The sequence below is a fragment of the Carassius carassius genome, chromosome 16 (genome assembly GCF_963082965.1).
Source record: "Carassius carassius chromosome 16, fCarCar2.1, whole genome shotgun sequence".
In the NCBI taxonomy this organism is placed as follows: domain Eukaryota; kingdom Metazoa; phylum Chordata; class Actinopteri; order Cypriniformes; family Cyprinidae; genus Carassius; species Carassius carassius.
In genome coordinates this window covers 18,626,654-18,651,437 of record NC_081770.1, presented here as the reverse complement: position 1 = coordinate 18,651,437, position 24,784 = coordinate 18,626,654, and the positions used below count along the sequence as shown (strand labels likewise).

The 24,784-nt window shown below is 33.7% G+C and overlaps 1 protein-coding gene and 1 pseudogene across 1 annotated transcript; one reads left to right on the top strand and one right to left on the bottom strand.

Annotated features, from left to right (window-relative positions):
- Positions 1 to 786: 786 nt before the first annotated feature.
- On the bottom strand, positions 787 to 17,819 carry LOC132160198 (oxysterol-binding protein-related protein 1-like). The gene is made up of 27 exons (XM_059569944.1): positions 17,550 to 17,819; positions 17,379 to 17,464; positions 17,183 to 17,257; positions 15,738 to 15,849; positions 15,574 to 15,659; positions 15,338 to 15,482; positions 15,030 to 15,097; positions 14,837 to 14,881; positions 14,685 to 14,758; positions 13,380 to 13,443; positions 13,173 to 13,274; positions 12,965 to 13,087; positions 11,675 to 11,756; positions 11,479 to 11,585; positions 10,312 to 10,474; positions 8,690 to 8,882; positions 6,982 to 7,057; positions 6,768 to 6,902; positions 5,805 to 5,902; positions 4,586 to 4,768; positions 4,292 to 4,399; positions 4,114 to 4,203; positions 3,898 to 4,024; positions 3,674 to 3,781; positions 2,288 to 2,411; positions 2,061 to 2,151; positions 787 to 1,126 (listed from the first exon to the last, which is right to left on the bottom strand). Exons 1-27 carry the CDS (start codon positions 17,677 to 17,679, stop codon positions 1,024 to 1,026), a joined length of 2,898 nt encoding a protein of 965 aa, XP_059425927.1. The 5' UTR covers positions 17,680 to 17,819; the 3' UTR covers positions 787 to 1,023.
- A 2,849-nt stretch (positions 17,820 to 20,668) lies between these two features.
- Positions 20,669 to 22,544, top strand: LOC132160196 (tRNA:m(4)X modification enzyme TRM13 homolog; annotated as a pseudogene).
- Positions 22,545 to 24,784: the final 2,240 nt, after the last annotated feature.

The following is a 24,784-nucleotide window of genomic DNA, read 5'->3' as shown; positions in this document are numbered from 1 at the left end:
CCTTCCCTGTTTGGGAAAATTGGTGAAGGAAAAAGTCCTGAAACATTCTAATTTATAGCCACAATTTACGTTAATGTTTATATAAAAATAAATAAACAAGACTAAAAACAGTGTTTTTTTCTTGTTTTTCATATAACATAGAATGTTCATACACCTCTTTTTTTGTTGTAATATAAATATAATCTTTAATGCCTTCTATGCACAGAATTATTCTGCTCATTATCTGTAGGCATTTTTGTTAGATAAATCTACAAAATATACACACAAAAGCATGTAACACAAAATAAATCGATATGGAGTTAAAAGTAGACTGATCAGTACAGCTTCATGTTGCTGAACAGATTTATACTTTAAAATAAAAAAAGACGAATAACTGACTCATGATAAATACATAATTAAAATAAGATTGTTATATTATAATATAACAAAAAACATTAATCAATATATAAGTGACACCACAGAGGTATCTCTCTAAAAAAGACAACAACAATAACACAACAGAAAGAGCAGCAGAAATAGACACATTGTCCTAATACTGCATTGTATGTGGAGAATCTGAACTTTAAAAAGTTAGATTACAAATGTGTAACAGTCATTTTCACAAACAGTTGTTTTGTACCACATTCCACACTCAACACAGTGGGATTGTTCCAATTTAAGAAATGCCAAGTTCATTTTTAAGCCAATGAACAGAAAACAAAACGGACGCAGACTTGAGCCTTGGGGGTCACCCAAAATATCCCATTGTTAACAAAATCTTTAAAAAAAAATTGTATATATATGATATATCACAATCTGAAGTTCCCAAAACCATTGATTGTTGCATATGCATGTAAACAGGAAACAGTGTTAAACTTAATTCAGATCAGTGAATTTAAAATAGTTATTTTATGAAACAGAATAGTATTTATGATATTTACAATGTTCACCTGGTCAACCAACGCAGGGTGCATAGTTTTATAGTTACGCTACGTGTAGTCTTGACTATACAATTTATTGATGTAAGTGTAAGGTTCCTGTAGGTCAGTAGATGTCCGGTACTTGAGAATAATCACGGTCCCAGTAGTCATAGGAGAACAGCCAGTCCTGAGAGCCATTGTGTGGATTTGGACCTTGATGAAACCACCTGTTTCAGACAACAAAAAAGGTTCAGTTCGGCATAAAACATTTTTGTTTAAGTTTTGTCACATCGAGTTGGTTGGTGTCAGTTGAATTAAGTAAAAAAAAAAAAGTTTAATTGACCCCCATTAGAAACGTCTTATTCTTTGCTGAATAGATTCGGTGGAGCACTTGGCTGTAACACTTAAACCAGGTGAACAGTTTCACCCTGTTCTCCCAGTAGAAGGCTAGAGAGCTCAGTTTACATCATCTTATTCCACATTTAAAATACACTGACATAAAAACAAATCATTCCATTAGCATGAAGTGACATTTGCATATGATAAAGACTAGATATGACATACTATATGTATAAATTTGGTGTAATACCAAATGTTTTACTGTCATTAAGTATGTGACTACTGTCACACAAGTCGTTCTACCACAAACAACCCGTCTTGTGCTAAAATTACAGACTGTGGATAGATCCCAGTCGCTAAAGGCAAATTAATTACTGAAAGAGTTGAATGCAAAAGACAGAGAAACAAAGCAAGTGTCAAACCTGGGGCCAGCGGAAACGTTTCTGCTCACCACAGCAAAGTCACAGGACAGATGATAATGCCAGAAGAAATAAAGGGGTACATTAGGTTAAATGCAAAGGATAGTGCCCACTGAACCAGAACTAAGAGTGCCGTTAGACATCAATGAGTTAAATAAATAAATGACCAAATTTAGTAAACACAACAGAATTTGTTATGCAGTTAGTCACAACCAAACCCTAATATCACAAAAAAGTACTACAGTTATTTCTACCTGTATTTTCCAACATGTTCATTAAAAAAAAATAGTACTGTTTGAAGGAGATCCCATATTAACTTATGGTTTTTTAGTGTTAACAATAACTGTAGGAGCTCTTTGAATAAGCAAACAGCGAAATGTGAAAATATGAAATATTTATGCACCTCGTCTTCCACTCATCATCCGACTTAGAGCGGTTCTTACGTGCTGCCCTCTGTTTCTCCTCCAATCTCTTCTTCTCCTCACTGGCCAGGTCTAAGATGTTCAGAAAGGAAGTTATTCAACCTCTGAATATTTAAATGTAGATCATTTGTGATACGTTCTAAGAATATAAAGTATGACTTCGATACATCATCAGCAATGGCACAAAGCGGTGCATGGAAACACAAACCGATGTCTCCGTTCTCCATGGCTCGTATGTCTGGCCTCAGTCTGCTGTCCGTTTTCGGGATGACCGTTTCAATCTCTTTGTCCAGCTCATTGAGCTGCATTGCGAATGTAGTGAAGCTGTACATCTTTTTATATGCAAATAAAACCAAAATACAAAAAAAAATTCAGATTTCAAAGTATAGTCAAATCAAGCATTTGTGGCATATTTTGATTACTACAAAAATAATTTCCACTCGTCGCTTGTTTTATTGTGGAGGTCATGGTGATGCACTTATTATGAGCCAATTATATATGTGACACTGGAGCACAAAACCAGTCTCAAGCCGCTTTGGCAATGCCAAAAATCATTAGGATGTTAAGTAAAGATGATGTTCCATTAAGATATTTAGTACATTTCTTACCATAAATATATAAAAACATAATTTTTGATTAGTAATATGCATTGCTAAGAACTTCATTCGGACAATTTCAAAGGTGAATTTTTTTTGCACCGTCAGATTCCAGATTTTGAAATAGTTTTATCTCTGCCAAATATCATCCGATCATAATAAACCATACATCAATATAAAGCTTATTTATTCAGCTTTCAGATGATGTATACATCTCAATTTTTAAAAACTGACACTTAAGACTGGTTTTGTTTTCCTGGGTCACATATTGCGTTAAAATTATACAGAATTTGTCTGTAATTTTAAGGCTTCAACATTGTCACCGTCAAGTTTAAAATTAGCTAAAATTTTACACACAAAAAAAAAAAGATTCAATTTTTTAAAATCCTGTAAACACATACTGCTCACATGTTGTGGCTATACTATTGAAATTGTGATTTTTTTTTTTTACGTTTACAAATTCTTCTGTTAAAACTACGGTAACACTTTATTTTGATAGTCCACTTTAGACATTCTACAAACAGTAAGTAACTTTGCAACTCCATGTCAACTAGCAGTTAGTAGAGTATTAGTAGACTGTCTACTTAATATCTTCAACACTTTCTTTGTCAACTTATACTAACCCTAAACTGACCCTAACAGTCTACTCTGAGAGTTAGTAGACATGTAGTTGCAAATGAATGAGAATTAGTTGACATGTAGTTACAAAGCTACTTATAGTTAGTAGAATGTCTAAAGTGGACTATCGAAATAAAGTGTAACCAAAACTTCTGTATTCTTTGAGCTGTACTTATTTTAGTAATTTCAGGGTTTACAGTGTTGTTATGACAAAGTTGTAAAATTGGATAGAACTATAAACAAAAATACTAGTCGTTTTAGTTTAAAATCATGTAAATGCTCATATTGTTCATGTCTTGTTGCTAAAAAAAACCCTCTGATTATTTTAACACGCCATTCACAGTAAAAAGGTTTCCCAGAGCTCATATTCTGGGACAGACCTGGGCAGAGTTGACTGGTCTAGGTGCTATTCTCCAGAGCAAATGACTTCCTGGGATCACCTCCAGTGAATCTCCTCCTGGCTGAGGTGTTTCTTCTGACTCTGATGACTGAGAAACACCAAGCAAACAGTTAGAAACCATACAGTATATCGCTCACATTTAGCCTTATCAGATTGGAATCACTATATGGGTATATAATGTTGTAAAAAAACATTCAGAAACACCTGTTTACTGCTTTTCTTGTCTTCTGATGCTTTCTTAACGTTCTTCATGTGAGTTTCAAATGTAGCTGTGTCAACTATGTACATGCACTCCGTCCATTTCCCATAAAGGTTGAACACTTTCTTTTTGCTTCATGAAATACACAAGTAATCAATGTCAAATAGAAATGTAGTGACGGCGTGAACATTTATCATGGAAATTAAACTCAAACAACTGACCTCTTGTCCAGGATGTAGCCTTCAACCTTATGTAATTCTTTGCCAAAAAGGCCACACGGTTTGAAACTCAGACAGCATTTTTCACCAGTTCTGTTGGGAATTAGTAGTCAAAAGGGCTGCATTAGTAAAGCGAGTGAAGTAAAACCAGAACTAGTATATTTCAGAGTCTCGTTGATACCTGTGGTTGATAATCTCCACGTTGCCGTACTGTTCGATCCACAGCTGTCCCACAATGATGTTGTGAACACAACACGTGGGGTTCATCCATGTGTATGCCTCATTATGCCTGCAATGAGGTTATTATTCGACAATGGGAATAAACTAAATGGATCATGAATCATGATTCACCAATGACTTTCATACTAAAATGTATTCTAAATGTATGAATAATGGACACGGACAGCTGAAACCACCCAAAACAATGTGTGGATATTAATAAAGTGTCTTCACACCCAGAGTAAAACACGCTTACTTGGGAAGTTCTAGAGTGATGATGCCTTTAGGTTCGGCCTCCACACTTTTGCCCCAGAACTTCAGTTTGGGGTAGATTGAGCCATGAAACACAAAGTCCTTCTGCAGACCCTCTGCGTGAAAGGCGCTGACGGGAGGATGGTGGCTCACTTGTTCCGAAATCAGCCGGAAACCGAGATCATCCCTGAACGTTGAGGAAAAAACATGGTAACTATCCCCAAGAGCACAACACATTGATGTATTGATTGAAAAATCACATTTGTAATGCTAAATGCTAACAAATTAACATTAAAAAGGTAAAAAAAAAAGTGATACTTTGTAACAATGATGCTAACAAAAGAATTCACATTTGAGTTGCTAATATTAACCCTCCTCTGGTGCTGTTTGAAAAATTGTACGTTATTAACTGAATGGTATGAAACTTGGTAAAGGTTTTGGCATTTGCTATGTGAACGTACTAAAAAAATCATAGACACTTGTAGTCTTCATGGTCAAAAAATGGCCGCATTAGAAATTAATGGGAAGTAAATGTCAGCTAGTGGAAACATTTGGTACCGCGCCCAAACAATATCCTGAAACAATATCCATTTTTTGAGATATCAACCTCAAATTTGAAACAACTTTTTTTTAGCTAAAGCATACTTTTTTTTTAGCTAAAACATACTTTAAGTTTCACGTAAACATTTTTATTTTTAGAACCAAAACCTGCATGATTTAAGATTTAAGACAGTTTAAGTTGGAAATTTCATTTTCAGGTATATGCTCAAAAAGTGGCAACAGGTAATAAATAGATTACAACTAATCCATAAATATAATTTTGTACCATAAAATCACAAAATATTAAATAAAGACACTGTTGAACTAAAATATAGTACATACATTTCATTGAAAAAAAATTTGAACAGTACAAGATGGTTAAAGATGCAGTTACATTGGAGAAATTCTGAGGCATTGTCAATAGTGTAGCGCTGAATGAAGCACATCTCACACAGAAGTCACTTTCAAATCAAACATTTGTTCGTCAACGTGCAATTCACATGGCTGACTTGAATCCATTGCGATATTTGCATGGGGAAATCTTTTTCGTCCCTTACATGAAAATCAGAATCGGCTGAATTACTAGTGAAATAACTACATTTAGCCGACAAACAATAAAAAAAATCACGCTAGTGTCAAACCTAAAATATTAGCATTCAATTAGGGTTGGACTCTCTCTTTACCTGACTAACTCGTACGTTTCTCCTAGCAGGGGGTTGAAGGGTTTACCCGTCCTTTCCCACTGGGACGCCACGGCTGATACAGCAAAGGCGGCCACACTCTGGACAGAAAACACATGCATTTGTTTACTTAGAAAATAAATATTAGAAATCGACAGGTTAGACAGTTTTTCATCCAGGCAGCTATTAGAAGAGATTTGACAGGACTTTGAAATCCACGAAATATCAGTTTAAAATGCACTAAACAGCCTAATGAAAAGTTCATAAAACTGGAAACTTTGGCACTCTGAAGTTATTTTTTTTAACTACAATAAGTAATAATTATAGCTCAGTATATTTGAGTTTTTGTCAATTTTGAGAGCAATGTATGTGATCGCCAGTATAAAGTATGATACAAATGTTATCAAATGGTAAATTGCATCCAAAATAAAAGTTTTTGTTTACAGTGAATGTACTCTGTATATTTACTGTATTACATACAGTATGTTTAATAAAAATGTTTACATTTATATTCATTTAAATTTTTATGATATATAAATATATATAATATACAAACAGATTTTTCTTAAATATATACATGCATGTGTATTTATACATACATAACAAATATATACATTACACACTCACACACACATTTATTATGTAAACAAATGTAAACCTTTATTTTGTATGATTAATCACGATTAATCGTTTGACAGCACTAGTTATAAAATAATTAATAATAGTATTTGAATGAAAAAAAAACGGGCAAATTTATAACAAATTAATACATTTATTACTTAAGGTTATTTATTTTACTTTTTTTTTTTTTATTAAAAAAAATAATTTATTAAAATAATTCAACTAATATTTCATGTTGGGTGATTATTTTGTCACATTTCTTAGTTATTTAGCATGCTAGGCCTGTAACGGCTTTGCTGATGTTCAGATACTTTGGGGTCATGCAAATATTTTTTATTGTTATACCTTCATTCTCTCAATAGAGTCGTCTGAAGCATTGGCCTGATGGATGAGGTATGTGTGCTCCATATATTCTGTTAGTCTTTGTAGAAAGCTCAGCGGCTCATTAAAAATAACAGGCATGGTGATCTTAGACAGATCCTGAAAGAGTGATGGAATCAGTCAAAATATGCTGCTTAATTAAAGTGTTTTGACTGAAAAATACAGGAAAAAAGCCCACCATCCCAATGCACTTCCTCAGTATGCTCCAGATGCTGAAGTCATTTCTGGAGAGCATGGGTGCTGGTAAACTTGCCCTGTGGAGTAATTAAAAGAGACTGAGATGTGCCTTGTCAGCTTCTGAAAGATGTCGGTTTACATTAAGAAACCACTTCTAAAAGTACTAGTTAGTTGTTTCCATTGAAACCGTTACTGCTGTTGTCATGCAGACAGAACACGTCTAGACTGGCGTTATCAGTCAGGAAACAGACACTTTATATCTTATTCAACAAAGTGTCCCAATCAGTTTCAAAGGGCTCAATATACACAGAAAGCTGCTCTTTTTATACAGTACCTGCTGAATGTAAACATAACATTAAAGAGATGTGGTTACTTGTTGCATTTCTTGCATTTTACATAGTATTAATATACAAACAGTACAAGTATATTTACACAATTATTATTTCTTTAAAAAAAAAAATATATATATATATATATATATTTACATGTGCATGCAAACACACAGAGATTACTTTTAGATTACTTTTGACATAACTTTGTAGATTTGAATGGGATAAAAAAAAGAGAGAATAAAATAAATGACCATTAACCAACATCAGAGAACAGGTGAATATGTTGTAAAATTATTAACATTTTTACTTCAAATCTCAGGATGACTTTAATGAAATAATTTAGGTGTTAATTTAGGGGTTTGACTAACATAAGGTTTGTGAATCCCTGCATTACGGCAGAAAAAATAGGGAGAATCGATAAATCATGAATAATTTACTGTCATTGTGAACATATTTTGTAATCTTGTAATCCATCCAAGTAACTGTAATCTGATTATGAACATTTACACCAAAATATGTTTTATTACATTTAAAAAAAATATTTATAATATGAACATCAACTTTTACATTCTTAATTTTTCCAAGATCTGGGGTCCCTTCCTCCAACATTTACATAATAGTAGAACTTAAAGATTATTATACTATTTATAGTAATTATCTGTTATGGTTATGATTTTTGTGGTGATTTTTGTCCCTGTCCCTGCATGATTTATATTCATTTTACATATGTTATTTAGGTATTTGTGAAATTCTTCTAAACTCGTCTGGCTTGTTGTTGTTGTTTTTTTTTTTTGGGGGGGGGGCTGGGGGGGTCATGATGTTTGCTTGCTTGTTTGTTGTTATAAAACTAATAAAAATAATATGGCAAAAAAAACCGTTACATTCTCTAAATACAATATTATAAAATAGAGTTATCCAGTAAATAAAAATAACTCTCTGTATTTGGCCGCAAAGCCAATCAACTATTCGTCAACGGGCCGTCCATCAACATCCCGAGCCTTTAAAGTTCAAATTACGGCGTTAAACTCAGCAACTTCATCAATCTTTTACTGTTTCATTATGAGAACCTCTTCTGGCCTCGGCTCGCTAAATTATTTAACACAAGCTACAAACCAAAACAAAACACAGAGAAGGTGCGTCTAAAAAACTAGATAAATAACAACAAGGTGACACTGAAAAACAAACAGAGCTGAATGTTACGTCTGACACATCATTTATTTTTACACTCGCATGTTTATTTGTAGAAGTTTGTTTTTATTTAAAATGTATTGGGAGTTTCTAGCTACTTTTAACTTTCAAAAAATGTATTAACCGTAACTAATGTTGTTACGTAAGAAATATCTGGCACAAAATAGTTTGTGTTTGAGGTATTCTCACCTGTGCTTCCTCTGTCCGTCCACTCTGTCCACCTCATCATCGTCCTCTTCCTCTCCACGAGGGTCATCCTGGGACATCCTGTCGCTGAGATTACTTGAGATGCTGCAGTAGAGCTCGGATCTGAAGTCCTCTTCGTCTTCGTACAAATGGCCGGCTGTTTCACAACCGCTCAGTGAGGGCTCAGAGTCCGAATCTGTGGCAACAGAGCGCAAACAGACATGGCTTAGAGGGACAATGAGCGGCCGACGACAGCAGGCTCTCGCTGGAAACATGAGCAGGGGAACAGGTGGCGTTTAAGGAACCGCACAGTCGGAAGTGACTGGACACGTACCAAAGAAAGGTGCCTCATACTTAAGAAGCTTGTTTTGAAGATGCAGTTGTTACTGTAACAGCAATTACAGTGCAGGAGTTTTACATGGGCTTTCTGTCCATAATTATACTGTACACATGACAATCAGGACGTGATAATCTTAAACTGATGTTCTTTTATAACTGAAAACTCATAAAACTTAAAAGGTGACATTGTTGAGCCTTGGTGCTCACGTGGGAAACGCAGGTTTGAATTCGATCAACAGTATGCAGTTTTCTGATCACATCACATCACATCATCTCCTCTTAATAATTTTTATAGTCACTCTACTATTTAATTAGATAAAAATGGGGGAAATGTACATCTGAAAACGTTACAGAGAATTTTATGTTTTATAATGCTACAAGTAAATGTAATGAAATTTATTTATTTTAACTTGTATTTAATGTTTAAATTATATCCTTTATCTTTCTACTACTGTATCTGCACGATAAAAAATCCATTAATAAGAAATAAAGTTAAGTAAAATATAAGATACTTGGTCAAATTTTTCAGTGTACTTATTCAAAGTGTTCTGGGGTAATTATCAATAATTATTTATAATTTTATGGCTGATATTAAAATATCGTACACTTTACACAACTTTAAAACATACACAAGTTTAACTTAAAACCATTATAGGTTTATAATAATACATACATAGTGCCATCACAACAACGTAATGTACAGTAAATGATTTGATAAAAAAAAAAAAAGATTAGTAAAAGATGAAATGTTGAAAACAGTGTTATTAATTTATTTGTATTTTTAAAGATTAATTTTAATTTAAGTGTTAGATGACAGAGAGTACACTACTGTTAAAAAATTTAGGGCCAGTAATATTTCTGAAAGACGTCTCTTAAGCTCACATTTATTTGGTCAGAAATACAGTAAAATCAGTAATGTTGTGAAATATTATTAAAATTCAAAAATGTATTTTTTTTTCCGGGAAAACAAAGCTGAATTTTCAGCATAATTACGCCAGTCTTCAGTGTCACATGATCCTTCAGAAATCATTTTAATATGCTGATTTGATAACATTTCTTATTATTACTACAGAAAACTGTTGTGCTGCTTAATATTCTTGTGAAAACCTAATTTTTTTCAGGATTGTTTAATGAACAGAAAGTTCAAAAGAACAGTATTTATTTGAAATGCAAATCATTTGTAAGACTAGAAACGTCTTAACCGACACTTTTGATCAATTTGATTCACCCTTGATAAATAAAAGCAAACATTTGAGCTGAAGTGTTTGGCTCTGAAGCATACGAACCGGACAGAGCGTCGTAGAACTCGTCTCCGCTGAGGACGCTGCGGTACGACGATCCTTTGACCACCGACTGCTCCAGCTCATGATGTTCAGTCGCCAGCGTCTGCAGAGCCTCCGACAGGATTTTATTCTTCTCCTCTACCTGTTCCAGTTTCAAACTGCGTGTCTGGAAAAACAGACACACTTTAAAATCCACTACATAGAGACATATTTGATACTTTCCATGTATTTGTAATCATTAACTATGATTTTACTAGCTTTTCTTATTTTTTAAAAAGTTATTTTGGGGGTTTTAGCCTCTTTATTTGACAAATATAGGAAATAAAATTGATCATGTTGCAGCCTAGTGAGCACCAATGCTAAAAAAAAAAAAAAAAACTTTACAAATGTGTTAAAGGTACAAGTTGTAGGACCTGCCACTAGAGGGCGCACGATCAAAACAATAATAATCGCGTGGTTTGATGACGCTAAGGAGGAACGTGGAATGATGGGATTGTTGTCTTCTACCCAACCGCTGACGGCCATCAATCAGACGGAAAGATAAATCATGGATTTAACGCGATTTCAATGATTAGCGCGAGTAGATTACATACAAAGTCAATGCAAAGATGCGGTCAGACTATGGATCAGACGCGTCCTCGCTCGGGTCTAGAGATGCGATGCTCCGCGTTTGGCGTGTATGCCCCATTATACTTATATTTTTGATCGTTATAATAGCATACGTTTTCTGTAAAGATACGAATCAAAACAACTCACCTGTCGAGTAAAACACAAGCGAGATCGGCATCTCTTTCTAGTTGAAGTTTGTCGCGAAGCTACTTCCGCATTTGTCCACGACGACACTGTTGTCATGTGATTTCTACGTCAGTGAAGGCGGTAACAAAGGGTAACTAACGTCATTGACAGGCGACTGCACTGCCCCCGTGTCACTGTTCAGAATGGGAATTTTCTCATGATTTACAAGTATTTGAAAACATTAGAGATATTGTTAGTAATCAGCTGGACAAAATATATAACAACTAGCCTAGTGGTTTTTGGATATTTTACTGCAAATATCTTACAAATTGTACCTTTAACTACTGTGCCACATCTCAGATTTTAGCAGGCACTATAATAACCTCCTCAAGTAGATGAATAGCAATGGATGTGTGCAGTAAAATGTGTACATACTCCTTCCTGTTTGGAAAAAAGCCCCAGACTGTGGTGCAGTGAGGAGCAGGTTTCACTGGAGGCTTCACAAACCTCCTTCAGCTTCTGAACGATGGCTCCAGGGATTCCTGCAGGAATATAAACATGCACTGTGGCTTAGCTGATCTGCACATGAGGTTCTGGCCAATCAGAGGCAGCGGATGATTGAAGTCCTTACGTTCGGCCTGGCCATCTTCTTTGACCATGGACAGGAGGGCCAACATCTCTGTCTCCAGTCTCTGATGGCATGCCTCGGCCTGCTGCAGAACAAAAGAGGAACAAGACAACACAGAAATAAAAAAGGATACCATGTGGAAGAGAAAGGCTAAGACTGTGAGAAAGGCTCAGGGTTAGTCAGCTTCACCACTTCCTGCGGTTAGAGCGAAAAGGGAAGTCAGAACTTATTTTCTTTTGAACTCCAGAAATATATGTGTGAGAGACTTATCATAATACTGCCTTTTTATAGTCCATTTTTATGGTGCATGAAAAGTTAAATTAATTATTCTATGAATTTAATAGAATTAAAAATGTTTGTCATTAAATAAACATTTAAATATATAGATGTATGCACATATAAATATACATGAAACTGTCTGTTTACATAAAGTATGTACTGTGTATATTTATTCATTTATTACATGTATAAACACACACATACAGTTTATATTTTGAAAATATTTACATATACATATTTATATTCAGATAATTTATATTATAGAGAAATATATTTAATATATAAACATAACATATTTTCTTAAATATATAGATTCATGGGTATTTATATATACATAATAAATATGCACAGTACACACACATGCATTATGTGTTGTCTCTACAAAGTTTCATGTAGAAAGTTGCGCCATTATTTTCTGCAAATAATAGTCATATTAATTAATTCATATAATATGTATTTATGGCATTTGAATCCATGTTTTAGAAACATTTATGTATGCATGTATTTTTTCTAAATGTTTTTAATTATCTTAAATATTTAAGAAAAAAAACTGCCAGCCTTCATCTTTGTTTTGCTTATGTAAACAATACAACATTTTCATCTCATAGATAACCATCACATAATCCAAACAACAAATTAAAATGAATAATTTAAACTTTAATTGTATTATTACATAGCCTGATATATAATTTAACGCTTTCACTATATGTTTAAAAGTTTATATCTATAAACAATACACACACACACACACATGCACATATTTTTTTTCTCCAAACATTAGAATATTAAATACATTTCCAAATATTTTTCAGCTTTTTTTTATCTGGCAGTGTTCGTCTTTGCAATTTTTTATTTTTTTGTAAATAATACAATCTTTTTCTGCTTATAGATAATTTTGTCACATGATTAACAGCTACATGAGGAAGAAAGGGCAGCCATGTGCATCTTATCAGCTGAAGTGATTGTCAAGACGCGACTTCATCAACAAACCAAGATGCAGATCTGATTTCTCACCTGAAGTGAGTCAGAAAGCTCATGTACAGACACAACGTTGTCGTCTTCTTCCTCGCTGTCTTGGTCTTGTGAGCAGTAATGAGTGCTGAAGGCTGAATGTTCCTCTATGGCCTCCAGCCACCTCTGAAAAACAACACGCACATATTCACACAAACGTACACAACACACTCCGGTCTGGACTACACAACACAGCTGAAGGGAATCTCACTTTTCTGGTGGCTTCAGAGTTGTTCTTCTGCGACACTTTGAAATGGTGAACACTGTTGTCAAAGCACTTGATCGTGAAGTAGCTGTTTTCTTTCGCTTTACTCTGACAGTTGAAAAAGAAAAGCAGTTTGGGAAAACCGGTTAACAATCCCACAAAACATGAATCAGCATCTTATTGATTTCTGTTCATTCATCAGACGGATCTTACTATGCACTGTGCTTGTGTCAGTGGTTTGCAACCTTGCCGGAGTGTGTTTGAGTCTGCATCTGACCTTGATGAGATAAAAAAAAAAAACAGTGAAAAGTTGCAAAAAAAAAAAAAAAAAAGACAGTTGCCAAATATTTATTTCTGCACATTTTGCAAAATAAGTAATTTTGATACCATTAAAAAGTATTATATATTATGACCTTGATGAGTTACACTACAATAAAAATAAGTTTTTAAATAAGGAATTTTTTTTGTTTTTTTGAAACTTGGCAAAATAAGACTTTAATTTTAGCAATTTGTTTATCATTGAATTTTATTACATATTTTTTTCATATAGACTTTGATGGTTTATAAAAAGGATGAAGCTTTACAATAAAAATTACACTTTTCACACATTTATTTATATGAATCTTGCTGAATATTTCTTTAATTTCAGAAAGTTTACTGTAATTATATTGTATTATATATTATGAAACTGCATTAAAAAAGGATGAAATATTACAATAAAAATTAGCTTTCCAAGAAAATATTTTTTTAATTTTAGCAATTTTGCTATTATTACATTGTATTACATATGACTGATGAGATAATACTAGGCAGGAACACTACAATAAAAATTCATTTTGCAGGTATTTATTTTTTCAAATTTTGCAAAATTAAGTATTTTATTTTAGCTAGTTATTTTTTATTAAATTTTATCACATTATGAACTTGATTTAAAAAAGAAAATTTACAATTAGTTTTCACATTTATTACTTCGAATGTTTACCAAATAACTAATTTCAGAAATTGTACTGTAATTAAATTTTATTATATATTATTAAACAGAGTTAAAAAAGGATGAGATATTACAATAAAAATAGTTTTCAAAGAAAAAAAGTTTTTAATTTAAGCATTTTTGCTATCATAATTTTTTTTACATATTATGGGTATAATTTAAGGAAGGAACATTACAATAAATATAATCGAATATTATATTTTTAAATAATCCAAAATAAGACTTTAATTTCAGAAATTTAGCTATCATTAAATTATCATATATTATGACATTGAAATAAAAAAAATATGAAAATGAATTGAAATGACTAAGACTAGCAATTATCTTATCATTAGATTTAATTATATATTATGACTTCGATGAGTTTTTTTTTGTTTTTTTTACAATTTTACAGTATTTATTCCAATTATAATTGGTTTTAAAATATTTCTGTACATTTTGCTAAAAAAGTCTTTCATTTCAGAAATTCTATCATACTTGTATTTTAATTAATGCATCACATTTTTGTAATAGAGGCAGGTACTCACTGTTTAGGGTACCATGACAAGACTCCATCCTGAAGAACTACCCAGTAAGAGCGCCAGCCGAAAAACCTTGAACTCTGCAATAAAAATAAAAAAATTTAATAAATTAAAAAAATAATTTATTTTCAAAACATATAGATTTTAATAAAACATACCTTCCAAAGAGGCCCCTCGAACATTTTAACATGTCGCGTCATGCCCTAAAGAAATCAAAGTTTTGTAAAAACAAAACAAAATTCACAAAAAAAAAAGTGTAAAATTAGCAATATATCAGATATGGTGATGGACAAGGTGTTTTTGAAATACATATATTTGTGTCATCAAAAATGTCCAGGTTAATGAACCTACTTTCATAACATTTCCAGTAATGATCTGCATCATTTCTGCATCGTTAACCAAATCAAAAACAGTCTGATCTGAAAACAAATGAGAGAAATCATGCACCGTTGTTTTGCTTTATTTATATAAAAGATCATGTGTCATGTTCAGTTCTAGACTAAAATAGTAAAAATATGACTATGACAGTAACAAACCTTAAAAACAAAGAAAACAACGCACAGTTTTACTGCGATTTGAGAAAATACTGACCTGGCGAAAAACGCAACAGAGTTGAATGCGTTCAAAAAATTCGACTACAGTAAGGTGGAGCTCATTACCGTTTTTGTTCTTGATGTTGGGGCTGGCCTTGTGCTGCAGGAGTTTGACGGCGCACTGTTTCTGGCCTCTGTAAGCGGCGCAATGCAGCGGTGTGTTTCCCAACAAGTCCGTGCAATTTATGTTCGGGGGTTTCTTCATGTTTAGCTACATGACGAACCAGGTGATCAGATATTACGGTTTAAAAAAGTAATAAGAGTAGAACAACAAAATTCCTCGGAATAGTTAGCAAGGTTACCAGTCTTGTGAGGGTAGATATGGCTCCTTCTCGCGCCGCCTCCAGCAGCTGCTCCTCTAGTTTCCTCTCTTCAGTTCTCTCAGCAGCTAGAAGATCACAGTTAAATGGTTATAATTTAGGAATCACTCAGCAGAGTCACATTCAGTAGAATTTCATGCGCTTACCCTCCAACATGCTTTTAATCTCATCACTCTGGGTAATGTGTTTAGGTATCTGGGCCATCCCGTTGATGACAGAAGCGCAAGCGTCGTATTGAAGAAGCAACATGACAACCTCCTGAACAGCCAAATCAACATTCAGTTAGTATTCAGCATGCAGGCGAGTAGTTATGTTTGTGAAAGATGAGGCTGTACACATAAATATGGCTGATATGTCAGTGATCACCTGAAACAAACTGACAGCACATGTGCAGAACTGATTTTTAATACAATAATAATGATCATTAGACTACACCAGTTTAAATAAATACACAACTAACACAATAAAAGCATGGTAAAACTATCCACCTTTTTCCTGCATAAAAATGGGCGCCACCATTTGTAAATTCTATGGGTAAAGCTTACCGTCTCATTTGCGTCCAGCTATTTTTAGCTGTACAAAACAGTTCATTTTGCTTTAACATTTGATTATAAAAGAAATATATATATATATATATACACACACACACACATAAAATTAATTTTAAATGTATTTTCGAAATTTATTTTAACATTTGTTACAATATTATAATTCTTATATATATTATATATATTAAATAATGAATTTAATATATATATATATATAAAATCATTATTTATTATTAATGATATATTAAATGAAATATATAAATACATTTAAAGTAAATTGTAATTTTATTTTCAAAATTTATTTTAACATTTGATAATATATTATAATTATAAATAAATTATATATATATATATATATATATATATATATATATATATATATATATATATATATATATATACACACACATATATATACAGAGAGAGAGAGAATAATGAATTATATATACATTTAAATTACATTTTATTTAAAAAAAATTATTTTAACATTTGTTAAAATATTATCATTATTAAACTATCATTTTAAATAACACATTATATGTAAAATATTTAAAATGCTTTATAATGTGATTAAAAATGTATTCAAATAAAAACCTAAATAATTATTGAATTAAATAATATACATTTAATATATTTATTAATATATTCAATGTATTATGTATTCAGTGTTTTTAAAAATAAAATAAAAACATGTTATTAAAAAAATTTTAATTATTAAATTTTATTATACATTTAATAAGAAATTTGAATATATTTTAATATAATCAAAATTAACAGTAAAATACACCATTTATAATTACTACAAATCATTACGTCAATAACAATTGTCAACAATCATTATCAATAATTAACAATTAATAATTATTACAGTTACATAATGTCTTGTGATCTCAAAGTTTGCACATTTTTTCATCTTTATTTTAGGGCTATCCATAAGGGTTGCCACACATTTTAAAAACATTTCAACTTTTTTTTTTTAATATGTAAATCTAATATTAAAAAACAAGACTCAGTCTCAGTGCACGAACCTACACGATACATACTTTTCTCCCAGTGAATGCTGCTTTATGGAGAGGCGTATCTCCGACATTATTTGGCAAATTGGCATCTGCTCCTGCCTGTAAGAAGCACAGATGAGCTCAAACTACACACTAATATACCGAGCACAATTTCTAATCATAAACATACCCATGTACAAATACTGTATACCAGAATATAGAAAGCAGAGATGACCGATACCTTCAATAAGGCCTCAACAACATCCCTGTGTCCAAAGTAGCAGGCCAGATGAAGGGGAGTCCAGCCATGATTAGATTTGCTCTTGCCTACCACAACATAATGCTGTTAGAAGTACTCCATAATGTCTAGAAACACACCAATGGTCAACAGAAACCTAATGACGTGTTCTACCCTTGCAGTTGATGTTAATTTTGGCCTCCTCCTTTATCTTGGACATCAACAGCTTCTGTATCCCTTCTAGGTTCCCGTTCCTGGCGTCCCGGAGGAAGTGCTCCTCCGGATCCAGCTCCAGCTCCTCCATGACTTCACCAGCAAAACAAAGAGAGCATTACAAACCTAAAATCAGAGACTTGAGTGACAGAGTTTCTAAAAGACATCAAGTCTACCAGGAAACATGTGAAGGCGAATTCTTTGAAACTTCTGCCATGTGATTTCCTTGTTTAGACCCGAGGAGAACTATAAGCGTCACATGACTCTCTGCTCGGATAAGCATTAGTTTTCATTTAAAAGCCACAAACAGAGCAGAACCGTTTAGTGTCCTCGTCAGAAATACCCTTATCATAAAGACCTTGTGAAAATGCACCAAAGAAAACCTGACAATATAAGCAATCCTTTACAGGTTAAGCCTATATAGCCTAGTGCATCGTGTCTGATAAGTTATCAACTTGATCAGAACTGCACGCCTTCTGTCATGTGACTAATCGTTGATACTTTTTTAGCAAATAAAATACCTTTTCTTAAAAAAAACCCCCAAAAACTATTTTCAACGATAGTTCAAGTTGGATACTCGCTGGACTGAATCAACTTAGGTTTACCTGATTATCCATACATCTATTTTTTTAGGAAAAACATGTTAAAATGTGAGTATCGAATATGATACGTCATGTTTTTGAGAAAGATTTAATCTCTAAGTCATCTTTGCATTGCACTGAATTATGTTGTTCCCCCCCCCCCACAATAAAACCAGAGAGATTTGATCATAAAACTAAGCATTTCAATATCATGAACTATATATATAGTGACAACTTATATTTATTTGTGCTTTGTGTATTTTTTTGTGAATACTTATGCAATGTACTTATCTCAGTTTTTAATTTTTAAAACATTTATGAAGTTGTGGCAGCTCTGTTTTTGCTCTGTCATTGTGGTGTATGGAGTAATTATACCTTACTTTCACAACACACTGTATATTTATGTTTTAGTGCTGTCAAACGATTAATTGCATCCAAAATAAAAGATTTTGTTTACATAATATGTGTGTATACTGTGCATATTTATTATGAATATATCTGTCCACACACATATGTATATATATTAAAGGAAAATTTTATATTTGTATATTAAATGTATTTATATATCATATAAATTATACATGTAAATATTTTCAAAATATATATTCTATTTGTGTGTATTTATATATACACAATATACACCGTACACACATACATGTATTATGTAAACAAAAACTTTTATTTTGGATGCAATTAATCGCGATTAATCATTTGACAGCACTAGATATCTATCATAAAGACCTCATTGATTTAATTTAATGAATTAACATTTTGGCCATCTACAACAAATGTAATATCTTTCCTCTGAGTTTAGATGTTTTTTTTCCCTCGCTCAAATATGAGCTCCACATGCTCATAGATATGAGCCATAAGAGCCTAGAATGATAGCTACTCAACGAAAACACATGAAAACTATTTCTTTTTAGATTTTGTCTAAAGGTTCATTAAACTGCTCCACACTTCCAAAAAACTAAAACATTGACTATTTTTTCAAATGTCAGGCACTCAAGGGTTAATATGTGGGCCTCTGAAGCTACAAAGCAGGTCTTGGTATGCAGATTAACAACCTCACTTTTAACGCAATAACCGTCTGGTAAACCACAAAGCTTTCTTTGTGCTGAATGTAGGTCAATACGCAAATTTTTTTTTTTTTTTAATTCAAACTAGGTCTAAACAAGAACTGTTCTGAATAAAAAAGGTTAAAAATCAAGCACATTCGTTTGTTTCCAAAAGCTGACTAACTAACGTTAGTTACACCAAAAAGTTATGAAGGCTCAAGGAAGAGCAGCGCGTATCAGTGAGGTCGACCGTGTAAGTTACTGTCATGTGACTTTCTGGACGTCTTGAGACTGGATACACACGTGTCTGAACAAATCATCAGCGGGATTGTTCAACTCGATCAACCGGTCTTCATATCATTTCTGTTGGAGGAACTTTATGGGAACTGACACTTAAAACGATAAAACTAGGTAACCAGTCTGAAAGGTATCGAAGATAGTTTCTATACACTGAGTCTTTCAGTTTATTTACATGATGCGAATATTGGAGACCTTCATCAGGATTTGGGTTTATCACTTAATTAGGTGAGATGAGGTCATGAGATGCAGTCAGAAATTAAATATGCAAACATATTTATATGAATAATAAAAAATATATAATCCAAATAAATTGTATAAATTGCTGTTATATATATATATATATATATATATATATATATATATATATATATATATATATATATAGCTTTTAATATATATGTATATATATATATAGGTATTAAAATATATATATATATATAGAGAGAGAGAGAGAGAGAGAGAGCTTATATATATATATATATATATATATATATATATATATATGCACCGCTGTAAACATGTCAAACATATATTAAAAAACTAAAATGGGAATATACTTGCATAAGTTCTAACTTTAAAAAGAATTATAAAGAAGACTTGCCTGTTTCTAAAAGTTAAAGCATGTCTTGAGATTCGAGACGCGCGCTGCCTTGATCCAGAGTCACGCCGCATTAATAAACACTTAAATGCATTAATTAAAAAGAAAAAAAGATTTCCATAAATTGTGCTTTATCATAGATCTGCAAGAGCATGTGATGCCCAACAACTCACACACGTGAGTCTTTGCTAATAGTGCAAAGTTCTTCACAAGCATCTTCGGCAAACATCTTAAAGGCTGTTTTGCAACTCCTCACAGACAGTGCGCGCGCTGCCGCTCGTGAAGTCAACGCATACACAAACTAACATCATGAATGCGCCAATACGTACATAAACAGCTGACTGACAACACGCATGATGACAGTGCACTTCCGTCAACAGCCACGATAACAGTGAACTTCTGCTACTACTATTATTATTATTAATAATAATAATAACAGTTTTATAACAGTTTTAAGAAAAGTTTAAGATTATACGGAAAAACAAACAAATAAATAAATAAAATGTATAGGTTATTTATTTATTTTCCTCAGCTCTGTTGTTAATGGCTCTTATTTTGAAGTGTCTCGCGGAAGTGAGTTTGTCAGTATGGAGGTGTCCGTGGCAAACGGCGTGTTGGCGCCTTTACCGGGACGATGTGCTTTGTATGTGGCAAAAAAGAAACGATACTGCTAGATGATTGTTGAAAGTGGGAAAACCTTCTGCGAGGAACATGCTAATGCTGTATGTGAATGAAAATACGTTATAATGTCAATGTTATGCTGCTCTAAATGGATGCACGCACCACTACTTACCTTGCCCCAATTCGTATTAGTTTATTAATTAATAAGTTACTGTTTGTTCAAACTTTGATGTAATTTCCATGTAGGGTGAAGAGAGTGAGAAAAAACGAATACCCTGTCCTTTGGACCCCAAACAGTAAGATGCTCATTCTTCTAAAAATTGTAAGAGAGTTTTTGTAGTGTTTGACATTGAAGCAATTCAGTCTAAACTGAATCAAAGAAATTATTCCAGAGTTTCAGATTCATGGATATAGAAATGTTATATCTGACTTGAATATTTCTTAATAAATGAATTAATATGATAATTGACAAATCTGGAAGTGAGTGAGTGAATGAATGAATGAATGAATTATGATTAAAAACAGATTTTTAGCTTTTTTACCCGGTTTCACAGGCCTCCATTTTTGGAAAGATGGAGGTGTTGGAACTGCTCAGCCCAAACAGATGCTACATAGAGTTTGTAGCAGGGAAGGGAAAACTGTCCCAGTGGATTCACATCGCTCTTAAAGCAGCTGAAAATGTCAATTTTTTAATGGTGGAAAGGTCCAGTACCTGCTTTAAGGTCTGGTGCCATTCACATGAAGCTATTCTTTCCTCAAGAACAGGAAAAAATATTGTTCTTCCAACTGGAAAGTAAGGTTATATTTCTATTTCATGTTTTTTTTTTTTTTAAGGTAGATGGCAAGCACAAAAATGCAGGCTCAACTTTTGATAGGCTTCAGGTTGATATTTAGCACCTTGATTTACACGAGTTAGCTTCTTAAACTTGTCCTAAAGGTCTTAACCTTAAATCTTGATCTTCTCTTAAATCAGATTTCTTCTTTGTACCGTCCAGGGAATGTCCCTCTTCTGAGAGAAAAAGGACTTCCTGTTATTGGTGTTGGGAAGCACTTGTGTGGTGCAGCAACTGGTAGACAAGATTTCAATAAACTTCATTATGGTGTCAGTACTACAAGATTGAGTTTTGTCAACCTGTCTCTACAGATTTGGCCCTTCGGTGTTTATTTGAGCACAACTGCTCTGACAAAGATGATGAACCTCCAACCAAGCGTGCAAAACTCCATCAGGATGAGGGTGCTTGTGATGATATTAAGCCTGTTCCCTCAACCGAAGTTAGGGAAACCGGTAAAAAGCTCATAGTGTCAGGACTGGCAATTGCTCTTTGCTGCCACCACCGCTGGGACTGGAGACACTATGTGGGAAAATAGTTCTTCAGGGAGAAAGGTCTTGGATCGGAAGAGTTTAGGGCCTTTAAGCGCATGTCAAGCTGGGTAACATGTGGGATGAGAAAATATGGCTCCAATATAGCAGAAAAACCAAGCGAACATAAAAGAGATGAAGAGGAAGAACACGAGATGAGCAAGGAAGCTTTCCAGATACCCTCAACGGGTAAGTTTTCTGGTGGTCCACCAATACAAATTGCATTGAGATCATGATCTTATTTTTAAACATTTTTCTTGCAGTTTGATGTCAGTAGAAGATCTGGAACAGATCGGATGGCTTTGCAAACGTCTGATTGACCATGGCAGACTGTATTATCTCCAGCAAAAAGGCTTTAAAACCAGCCTAAAGTATTACACAAGCAGAGACGTTTCATTGGAGAATGTGTTACTTACTGCCGTTCCCACAGCCAATTAGAGTAGAAATCTCAACAGCAAATTTTATTTCATCATTGCTTATAGATTATCCACAAACATTAGTTACGACATATTAGCAGGAAGCAGCAACTCCAACAAACAACATAAAAGACAAGACATTTAAAAGACGAGAAGTGCTCTTCATAGAACTTGGCATGGTTGACCGAAAGATCAAGCCTGAAGGCGGATGAGCAAACAGAGGCCAGCATTCAAATTAGAAAAATGATGTTGTCTCTGACACGCCATCCAATGTCACATTTAGCACTGATACGAAAGTTTGGGATCCTGCAAGATCCTTCACTTTGGTGCTTAACTGAGGTTACTCATGCCCTCCATAAGTGGAGGAATGTCTCGTAGTTTACTTTTGCTCAGAACTAGTGTGTGTCCAGACTTTGCATGCGACTGATGTTGTCTGGCAGGAACTCTAGTTCATTTCTTGGGAGCCACAGGGTGTGAAGTTTCTCCATTCTAGATTAAATTGGGACATAAATTTCATAGGATTTATTCCAAAATCTTGGTTCTGTTGATGGTACATTGAAAGCAAAAAAATGATCCTAAGTTGCTTGTAGTTTAGTTTTGACCTGTGAATATCTTCTGGCAAACTTTCCAACCTGTTGCTGCCCATGTCTAGCCACTCTAGAGAAGGAAGTTTGATGACACAGTCTGGAATGGTGAATTGGTTCATGGAGAGGTCCAAGTGATACAGCTTCTTGTTTTTAGCCAATTACAACTACTAACTCTTTAAGATGTCAGGGGTATCCAATCCTGTTAATGGAGAGCCACCTTCTTGCAGAGTTTAGCTCCAGCCTCTATTAAACACACCTGAACCACTTAATCAAGGCCTTCAACATAGGTCTTGTCATGACATTAAGGTTTATGACATCAAAGTACCACAAGAGCGATTACCCAGGCAGATGTGTTGGGTTAGGTTGAAACTAAACTTTGCAGGAACCCCAGAAGCAGGATTGGACACCTTTGCTGTAAGTCCTGCCCCAAACCATGTACTTAGCCCAAGGGGGTCTAGTCCTGTTCCTGGAGAGTCAGTGTCCTGCAGAGTTTCAACCCTAGTTAAAAACCCCTGAAACATCTGGTCAAGGTCTTAATAAGGTAATTTCTTCAGGAATGTGGCCCTCCAGAAGGATTTGACACCTGTACCAAGTGTACTATAGGTCACTTAGGCACAAGTCCATTCACTGCTCCTTTAGGACAAGACCTGTTTGTATTATCAAGTCAATCATGCATCTTCCTCTCTAGTTTACAGATTTTTTTTTTTTACTTATAATTTCTAAGTGGCAACAAATTCACAAAGTACAAGTCACAAAATGCTTTACCCTCCACTCCTCCTTTTCAATCCGCAGAATGACACGTCCTTCCTCCATCACAACTTTTTCCTTTAGCTTGGCCAAAGTGATACGATCCTCCCAGGCACCTTTCAACCTACGCCAAAGATTTTTAACTATTCAATATCATAGGATATACAAAAGCATAGTCTGTGCAGTTATTCTTCCGCGTCTCAATTTTACATTTGACATCAAGTTATGACCCAATGTAGTACCAAACCCATAAATCACATTTGATGCAGTATGGTTTGTATCTTCTTTTACCTTGCATAGTTTAGTTCTTGGTCATGTCAAACAAATTTCCATGTTGTCAAATTTGACTAGCTTCAACCAAGTAACTGATGAACCATAGAGTTTGTGTGGACGCTTGACCATTGATGTTGAAAAGTATTTTTTTATCCTAACTATTCATGGATTTGTGGTTAGTATGGTCACACTTTATTTAAAGGTCTGATTCTCGCTATTAACAGACTATTAGCTACACCTAATTTGCTGCTTATTAATAGTTAATAAGGTAGTTGTTAAATTTAGGTATTGGGTAGGATTAGGGATGTAGAATATGGTCATGCAGAATATGTGCTTTATAAGTACTAATAAAACAGCCAATATGTTAATAATAGGCATGCTAATAAGCAACTAGTTGATAGTCTGGATTGGTCCCAATTTTAGTGTTACCTTTAGTATTTGCACTTAGAAACCGGCAACCCTTTTTAGGTCACGACCCACCAGTTGACAACTATTGCTTTAAAATAAGTTATTATATGCTTCCTATGGTATACATGACAGTAATGGACGTACATACCCACTGCTTTCCCGTTTCTCTGCTCTCTCTCTTTCTTAAGTTCATCTTTGCGTTTCTTTATCCTGGTTTCCCACAGTGCCTTGATAGAGTTCACCGTCC

Bases quoted from the DNA above. Each gene is read 5' to 3' on its own strand.
- LOC132160198 (XM_059569944.1), bottom strand. From the start codon at position 17,679: ATGGAGGAGCTGGAGCTGGATCCGGAGGAGCACTTCCTCCGGGACGCC. The intron at 15,098-15,337 runs GTAATGAGCTCC...ATTTGTTTTCAG, and splicing joins CAACATCAAGAACAAAAACG to ATCAGACTGTTTTTGATTTG. The intron at 14,759-14,836 runs GTATGTTTTATT...TTTTTATTGCAG, and splicing joins TCGAGGGGCCTCTTTGGAAG to AGTTCAAGGTTTTTCGGCTG.